At 36.0% G+C, this 9122-nt stretch overlaps 1 protein-coding gene across 15 annotated transcripts in view; it reads right to left on the bottom strand.

Annotated features, from left to right (window-relative positions):
* Nucleotides 1-3814: 3814 nt before the first annotated feature.
* The window catches only part of LOC127064401 (ELAV-like protein 1), a 42237-nt gene continuing 36929 nt past the window's right edge, over nt 3815-9122 (bottom strand). For 9 of the 15 annotated variants that reach the window (XM_050995417.1, XM_050995416.1, XM_050995414.1 and 6 more), the window contains 3 exons: nt 8332-8373; nt 6721-6762; nt 3815-4290 (listed from right to left, as the gene is read on the bottom strand). In XM_050995417.1, the coding sequence (XP_050851374.1) occupies nt 3966-4290; nt 6721-6762; nt 8332-8373 (409 nt within the window). In that variant the 3' untranslated portion in view covers nt 3815-3965. The remainder of the gene's footprint in view (nt 4291-6720; nt 6763-8331; nt 8374-9122) is intronic. The other 6 variants (XM_050995428.1, XM_050995426.1, XM_050995425.1 and 3 more) reach the window with 2 other exon arrangements.

Here is a 9122-nt window from a genome sequence, read left to right as displayed (position 1 = left end):
TTTCCCGTTTTTTTATGAAAAAAAAAAAGAAAAGAAAAAAGAAAAGAAATTCTAAACGATTCAGAGTGATACAACAAGCCCCATAATCGATTGCATTTTTTTCTTTCTTCTTTTTTTTTTTTTTTTTTTTAATCAAAAGATTGACCTCATATTTTTCTTATTCATTTTTTATTTACCTCTCTGTCTGAGAGATAACGAGATATTAATTAATGGAGCGAAATGTCATCACTCTCGCGACGTAAGCGATAATTTTTAATTTCAATGATCAGATTTTTATTTTTTTTATTTCACGTTTATATTTCCTTATTTATTTTTCACTTGATAATTAATCCTTTTCGTCGTATGTACGTACGTTAAGTATATATAAACCTTGTCATCCGCGATCGCGAGATTACATACGATATTCAAAATACGATGAAGTGTTCAATAAATAAAATCTTAGAAAAAAATCATCGGTCACTTCAATATAAGTTCCTATACGATTTTAGGAGCTCGGAGATTACTTAAATATTATTTATCATATTTATATGTATATATATAAATATATATATATATATATATTAATATGTATACATATATTTATTACGGCTGGAAACGACCAATCGATTCACCTATTTTTCTCCCTCTTTCTCTCTTTTTTTTTTGGTTTTTTCCTTTTTTTTTTTTTCTTTTAAATCTTCGTAAATAGACAAACAATCGAATTCGTTTCCACGATTTACTATCTCTCCTCGCTCCCGGACTAGACACAAGAAGGTACACATAAATAGGACAACATATATATTAATATATACGCTATATGTATATATATATGTATTAATTAATCTAAATCTAAAAACAAAGGAGAAAAAAGAGAGAAAAGAAAAAGAAAAAGAAAAGAAAGGAGGAAACAGAGAAAAAAGATAGAAAGAAAGAAAGAAAGAAAGAAAGAAAGAAAGAAATAAAGAGAGAAAGAAAGAAAAGAAGAAAGAAGAAAAAAAAATAAGAAAGTAAAAAAGAAAATTATAAACTACCGTACTAAGAGAAACATCATCATCGTTTGACCAACGAACGGATACGAATCCTACATTAATTATTTATCGTTTATTATTATTAAATTTTTTTTTTCTTTTCTTTTCTTTTTATTTCGTTTTATTCCATTTCATTTCATTTCACTTGAAGTATTTTATCACGCTCGGTCGGAATGACTTGCCTTCGGATCGGCAACGCGAATCGACGTGTGAAATTTTCATGACGAAACGAACACACGTGTTCTCTTTCTTACCGTCGCGAACATCATTATTAATAATAATAATAATTATTATTTTAATAATAATAATAATAATAATAATAATAATAATAATAATAATAATAATAATAATAATAATAGAATTACGTTCTCTACGACGGAGGACACGTTTTTTTTCGTTTTATGAACGTAATCCAGGTCCTCTTCACCTACTAAAAATAATATACGATAATGAATCAATCGTCGTTACTTTTTTGTCGATGCTTTTCAAAATCAAAACGGGATTTCGTATTGCATGAGATCGCGTACTCAATGTTGAGTACATTGATTAAATACGTTTCTGTAAACCCGTCTGTCTGTCCGTCCATCTGTTTCTCTGTCTGTCTTTTCGTTTGTCCATCTGTCTGTCTATGCTCTGTCTTCGGTCTACGTGTATGTGTGTGTAATATGTATATATATATGTATATATATATGTGTGTATATATACGTGAATATAGAGACTAGACGCCTTCTCCTAGAGACGGTGGACCTTTCGATAGTAATAAATATAACGAGAAAGACTTTTGGTTGAATTTTTCTTCTTTCTCATCCTCTCTCACTTTTCCTCTCTCTCTCTCACTCTCTCTCTCTCTCTTTCTCTCTCTCTCTCTCTCTCTCTCTCTCGTTGTGTAAGGATATACATGTATGTATAACAGAATCACTCTCGGCATATGTCCGTAATAATATAAGTAGTAATACAATTGTTAATATAAAAAAAGATATGCGCGTAAAACGTACGTACGTGCGTACGTACGAACGAACGAACGAATGAACGAACGAACGACGTTAAATACTGACTGATCTTTGGGATAAACCGGTTGGTAGGTAAAGTACACGTGTCTCTGTGTCTTCCTTGACTAGCACAAAAAGAAAGTTATTATTAAAGAAAATTATTACGGATTATTAAATTATTAGAAACGACGTAATCCCTCGGCTCCGAATCTCTATCTATTTCTCTCTATCCTTTATCCTTTCTTATTCTCTTTCCGATGTACGCGTGTTGCATTTGTGTCCGTATTAAATATATATTTAATTAATATATATATTAATATATATTATATATTAATTAATATATATATTATATATATATATACTACGTACATATATTATATATCTTTTCTCAACACTCAGTCTCACTTTTTCGCTCGCTCAGTCACTCTACTCTACTCTTTCTCTCGTTTTCTTATCCAACAGAACAAACACCATTTTGCGATTTTGTAATATACTCACTTAAACGGTAAAGTTGTAATTGAACTAGATTTAAGTACGTAAACATGGTTAGCAATAGCAACCCACCCGCCTCTAACATTTAATGCGAGCCCTGCCCCATTTGTCTCTATCTTTTTCTTTCTTTCTTATTTTTTTCTCTCTTTCCTTTTCTACTCCCTTCAACCCTTTCCTGCTCCTTTCCACCTCTTCCAAGAGAACAAAGCTGATGAACCGATCTTCTTTACCTCACCCCCTAAAAACGATCGACTCCACTTTTTTCTGTCCTTTTCTCATGCATACGTTATTAATATGTACCTTCTATGGCTAATCATCATTTGCTATCGACTTCATCAATATCTTTCTCTTTCATCACTCTTTCTATCTTTTTTTGTTGTTGTTGCGGAAAACGAGCTGAAGAACGACGTTGACTTGATTAGAAGGAAAAGTGGAAGAACAGGAAAAAAGATAAGGAAGAGAGAGAGAGAGAGAGTGTGTGTGTGTGTGTGCCTGGGAGAAAGAAAAAAAAATTCGATCGAACTTTACTTCTTTCAATTTCTTTCTCTCGTTTACCCATTGGCTCAATTCGGTTGACATTAGATAGTTTGCATCATTGATTGTTGATAAGCACCCCCATCTCTCTTTCTCTCTGTCTCTCTCTTCTTTCTTTCTTTCTTTCTTTCTTTCCCTGGTCTTCTAAACGAAACTTCCATACTCGTTTTCTTTGTTTCTTCCACATACGCTCTCTCTCTCTCTCTCTCTCTCTCTCTCTCTCTCTCTCTCTCTCTCTCTCTCTCTATCTCTCTTTCACACATACTTTTTCACTCACACCAATACACACATGCACACGACATTACGCTTTCTCGGTCTGCTGCTGTGGCTGCTTCTTGTTGCCGACCGTCTGGTGGGTAGGCTTGTTCTTGAAGGAGGTCTGCTTCTGTTGCGCGTTATGCTGCTGCTGCTGCTGCTGCTGATGTTCCTGAGGCGGCCATCTTGAGTGCGTTAGCTCGTGCCAGCGCGAGGGTAAACGCTGGAGAGAAAAGGGCTGCTTATGATAGCCCTGTTTCTGGCTCGCAGCACGATGGAGAATAGTGCTGCTGCCAGGAGGATGATTGTTAGCGCTCCCACCGGCGGCGCTGTTCCCAGCAACGTTACCGCCAACCGCATGATGCTGTTGGTATTGTTGCTGATGATTTTGGTGATTGTAGTGATGATGATGGTGGTGGTGCTGCTGTTGCTGTAATTGTTGATGGTGATGATGTTGGTGATGGTGGTGGTAGTTATGGTGTTGTTGTTGCTGCTGTTGCTGCTGCTGCTGATTGTTGGTTCTCTTGGTGTAAACGTGAGCTGGTAAAGCTACCGGGAGCTGAGCCACCGTTCGTAGGAGTCGCTCACGATGATCGTAGGCTGCTGCTGCTACCGCTACCGCGTCTGCCGCGGCGGCAGCTACCACTGCCGCCGCAGCTGCCGCTGCTGCTGCTTGTTGTTGCTTGCCCTACGCGGCTTTGCTCTTGTTCGTCTTAAAGCTGACCTGGAGCACGCGATTGCCAAGGGTGTAACCGTTCAGGCTTTGAATCGCCACCACCGCCTCCTCGTAATTGGTCATCGTTACGAAACCAAAACCCTTGCACTTGTTTGTCTGAAGATCCCGGATGACCTTCACCGACTGGACGGCGCCGAAAGGACCGAAGAGTTGCCACAGGACGTTCTCCTCAGTCTCGGGTGCTAGGTTGTAGACAAAGATGCACCAACCGGAACCGTTCATCGCGTTACCTGGCAGCATCGAGTTCGCAAGGAGGTCACCCGCCAACGGACTGTACCTGCAACACCGTGCCATCGTTCCGATCAAACGGACACTCTTCTCCTTGAACTTCCTTTTTCTATTTCATTTCATTTCGTTTTTCATTTTTTTCTTTTCTTTTCTTTTCTTTTCTTTTCTTTTCTTTTTTCACAGCCAAGAATCTAATTGAACAAACTTACGTTTTTGCACGAAGCCATTTTACTGTCAGAGTCGCGAACCATACATAACACATATACGTGTTTGACACGAATACCTATTACGTATACATGTGCAGCAACTCTTCGACAAAGGGACAGATAGGAGGAAAATAAAAGATACGGCGAGAACGTAAAGTACCATCAACGTGCTGGACATTTTCAGCTTTAAGGATAGACCGAAGAAGTTGCTGCTGCTGCTGCTGCTGCTGTTGTTGTTGCTGTTGTTATGACCATACACGATACGTTCAACACTGTTTTAGCGCGATAATTGGGGAAAGAGGGTAGATACTTTTTCCAACGTCACGATTTTTTCTCTGCACACCCTTGCAAAAAGTTTCTTCCCTCGTAAACCCTCTTAAACTTACATAACTTACATAAAACTTTAAATATTAATTGCAACTATCCAAAATAAAAACGCACCTCTTTTCTTGCGTTATCTATCGAGTATACAAAAAAAAAAAAAAGAAAATAAAAAGCGAAGGGAAAGAAAAGAAAAAGAAAGATAAGAGAACGAACGCGCGATAGTGTGCGATAGTTACGACGAAAGAGGAACGAAAGACATAAAAAAAAATTAAAAAAAAAAAAGGAAAAAAGAGAAAGGAAATACATACGTACTCTCCCAAACGAGCATGCAAACTTATCGAAGATGAAGTAGAATAGGCTTATTTGATGAATGACGTAAACATGTCGAGGATAACGCCAGTCGCAATGCGTTCGTACTCCGAATTTGCAAAATACCAATCTAAAGACTTGTTCTAAGACAATTAGAAACTATTTCGTCTACATATTTGATACGTTAAAGACGGAGTACGAATATCTTCGTACAGCGAGTGCGTCGTGCATCGTCAAGGAATGACAAGCGTGTTTTAACAAAAACAAAAGGGGACTCAAAAAGGAAGTAGAAGGAAAAAAGAAAAGAAAAGAAAAGAAGAGAAAAGAAGAAAGAAAGAAGAAAGATAGAAGAAACGAATCGACAAACGAAAACAACAACAACAAAAAAAGAAAGAGAAATAGAAAGAGAGAAAAAAGTAATTAAAAAACTAGGTGTCATTCTCTCATGCACACAGTGAAGGTGAAGGAAAGATAAAAATACACACACATATTACAATACCTATAAACATTATATAAAAATGTTCTTTTTCGTTTTCTTTTTTTTTTGTTTGCACACAAAGAAGAAGAGGAGAAGAAGAAGAAGAAGAAGAAGAAGATACGATCAATATACGCGATCGGACATATTTACAAATGTTTTAAAAGAGTACGTACCTACTTGACGTCACAAGCCGCGTTAAAACAGGGCACATCTCGGTGAGTATTCATTATTAATTACCGAGATTAACAATTAACAATTAACTATTTATCTGACATCGAACGAGTCGTCAACGTTCAACCATTGACTTTTTCAAATATTAAATATCAAATATTAAGAGAGACCTCGAGAGAGAGACAAACAACACGGATTCGGACCATCAATGCACCCTTATTCCCGGTTTACGAGCGTGCACCCACTGTGTATAACAACTATGTATAACAACCATAACTCTGTGTATTTAAATACTCGACGATGTAATTTGCGTGGAAGCGAAGGAAAGAGCGAGCGTATACGCACGCATGAGTGCTTTGCTCAGACCGGGAACGACGGATCGTCCTCGTTAAGAGGACTCTCCAGGGGGTGGAGACTCTTGCGAAGGAACGACGAAATATAGATCATAGTGTGCGAGTACCTACATCGGTTATGTTTCTTGTAAACTTGACGCGAATATATGACGTCTCTGGAAGATACTTCATTTGCGTTGTTCAGTCGCTCCATAAATCGTTGTACGTGTACGTGTGTATACGCGCGCCTTCGTTATTTTACTAATTATCGTTTGATCTTCTTTAACGACAGCAAATTTTCTAACGTAATTTTCTTCAAGTGTTATAAAGATTATATTTGTGACTTCATAAAGACATTCGTAAAGAAATTCTTTTGCTATTGAGTTTGATATTAAATGTGTGTTTTTTTTTTAAATGACGCACGTTGTTCCTTCGCTCGATTTAGTCCACAATTTTCTTCTTCGAAATCGAGAAATCAATTGTTGTTACATTAAACCGAAAGATTTCCTTCCAACCTTCCAACCCCATTTCCATTCCCTCTCCCCCCAGGACTCTTTTCTTTTTAAGAAATAAATATAATAATATCGATATTTGATGCAAATATACTTTAGAGAAAAAAAAGAAAAAAAAAACAATAGCCCATAGGTCTTAATATGCACCTTGTATTTTTCCTTGATGGTATTAAAACCGTCTGAAGGGATCTAAAAACGAAAAATATCTTTTTCATAAAGTTACCAAATCTGTTAAAATTACTGTTTAAAAAAAAGAAAAAGAAAACCCATTTCGAGTAAGATAAATGATCGATTTTATTTAAAGTCATTCGAAAGGCACGCCAAATCTTTCGTAAACTTTTTCCCCTGGATTTTCGCAAAGTGACAAAGATGGACGACAAACAAACTAACAAACAAACTAACAAACTAACAAACTAACGAACTAACGAACAAACAAACGAACAAACAAACGAACAAATGTAAAAAAAAGAAAAGGAAAAAGGGAGAATAAAAAACGAGCCAATTTTGTTCGACATTGTACGTATACATACAACGAAATCCATAAACGAGTTCGAACAATAGAGACAAACAAAAAGAAAAAAGAAAGAATATGGTGAAGCTCTTCGGGAAAAAACTTGAAGGATAACAAAAAAAAAAAAAATATTACTAGATATCATTTTCCGATAGGACTTTTTCCTATCGGTCAATGCTGATATCGCATTGTCCAAAAAAGAGCATAGTCCAAAAAAAAAGAAGGGAAATAGAAAAAGGGAAGTACGCGATCTACTATGGAACTACTACTAGCGAAGGATAGTAAAAGGATAGAAACATGTATGTGTATATATATATATATATACATATATATATATATATATATGTATGTATGCAATATATATATATATGGAAGAAACGGGTAAAGAAAGAAATAAACATGAAAGAAATGAAAGAGAAGAGAAAAAAGTAATATCAAATAAAATAAAATAAAATAAAATAAAATAAAATAATAATAATACAGAAAAAAAATAGACGAAAAAAAAAAACAGATAAACGAATAAAATTCGTAGAAAGAAGAAGGTTGTAGCTTTCCATTTGCAGGCACACTCGACACAGATTCGAGTAGCTTCGTTTGCAAAAAGAGAAGAAGAGAGCCCCGGGAGTCATCGTCGACCGTATTAGCAGTACCGTTCGCGTGCATGTAACTGGAGAGCATCGTGTGCATACTCGTGAGAGAAAGAGTACAAAGTGCCATAAAAGTAGTGTGAAAAAAAAAGAGAGAGAGAGAGAGAGAGAGAGAGAGAAAGAGAGAGAGAGAGACAGATAGATAGACAGACAGACAGACAGTCAGACAGACAGTCAGACAGACAGACAGTCAGACAGACAGACAGACAGACAGACAGAGAGAGAGAGAGAGAGAGAGAGAGAGAGAGTAAGAAAGAGAGTAAGAAAGAGAAAGTCAGAGAAAGAGAAAGATAGAAAGATAGAGAGAGAGAGAGAAAGAAAGAGAGAGAGAGAGAGAGAGAGAGTGAGATGGTAGAGAGAGAAAAACGATGGACCAATCGAACTAAAAGGGTAAACACACGCAGGTAATAATATCATAACTAAACACAAATGAAAAATAAAAAAGAAATGAAAGAGAGAGAGAAGAGAGAGAGAGAGAGAGAGAGAGAAAGAGAGAGAGATAGAAAGAGAAATAGAGATAAAACAAAATGGCAAGAAGAAGTGAACGAATGGAACAGAAAGGGAGGAACATACTTTGGTAGTAACGAAAAAAATACTGACCTCTGTAAGCCTTTGTTAATGGCAAGCATGGCCTTGCCAGTGCTAAAACAAAACACAAAAAGAACAACGTAAGAAGATAGATACTCCGGGATCGAGCCAAAAAAGTCGGGATAAAAAGTCGGGCGCTTCCTACTCTTTTGTTTTTTTTTTTTTCTTAACATCTTTTTTTTCATTCTTTTATTTTATTTTTTTTTATTTAGTTTTCTTTTTTTAAATATCTTTTTGTCATTTTTTTTGTCATACGTATATATACTTTTGTGTTTAAAAAAAAAAGAAAAGGATTTTGATTTTGATTCATACTTCACTACTTTCTATCAGTCGCACTTCCGTTTGTTCTTTTTCATTTTTTCTTGTTTCTTGAATCAATCTAGGGGTTGAGGTAGGAATAGGGGGAGAGAAATTGAGAGAGAGAGAGAGAGAGAGAGAGAGAGAGAGAGAGAGAAAGAGAGTGAAATAGAGAGAGAAAGAATAAAAGAGAGTAAGAAAGATTAAGAGAGAGAAAGAGAGGAGAGAGAGAGAGAAAGAGCAACGAAATCTCGAAACTAGTTCGATTACAAGTGGATTTGTTAAGGGTCGAGAGGTTTGGGGTGGGGACCCACAAAAACGTAACTGATAAAGAAACGCAAGCGAAAGCAAAAGCGTAAACTACTCAAAATATACTTTGAAAGGGGATATTATTATACATACATACTTTCAGCGTTACTTGAGATCTATCCTTTTTTCTCTCTTTTTTTTTGTACTATTTTTTTGTTCTTTTTTTCTTTTTGTCATCTACGTAAATACATTGTGTA

This window comes from Vespula vulgaris, chromosome 6, assembly GCF_905475345.1.
Source record: "Vespula vulgaris chromosome 6, iyVesVulg1.1, whole genome shotgun sequence".
Taxonomy (NCBI): domain Eukaryota; kingdom Metazoa; phylum Arthropoda; class Insecta; order Hymenoptera; family Vespidae; genus Vespula; species Vespula vulgaris.
The sequence above is the reverse complement of the archived record's forward strand: the minus strand, read 5'-3'. Positions and strand labels throughout refer to the sequence as shown.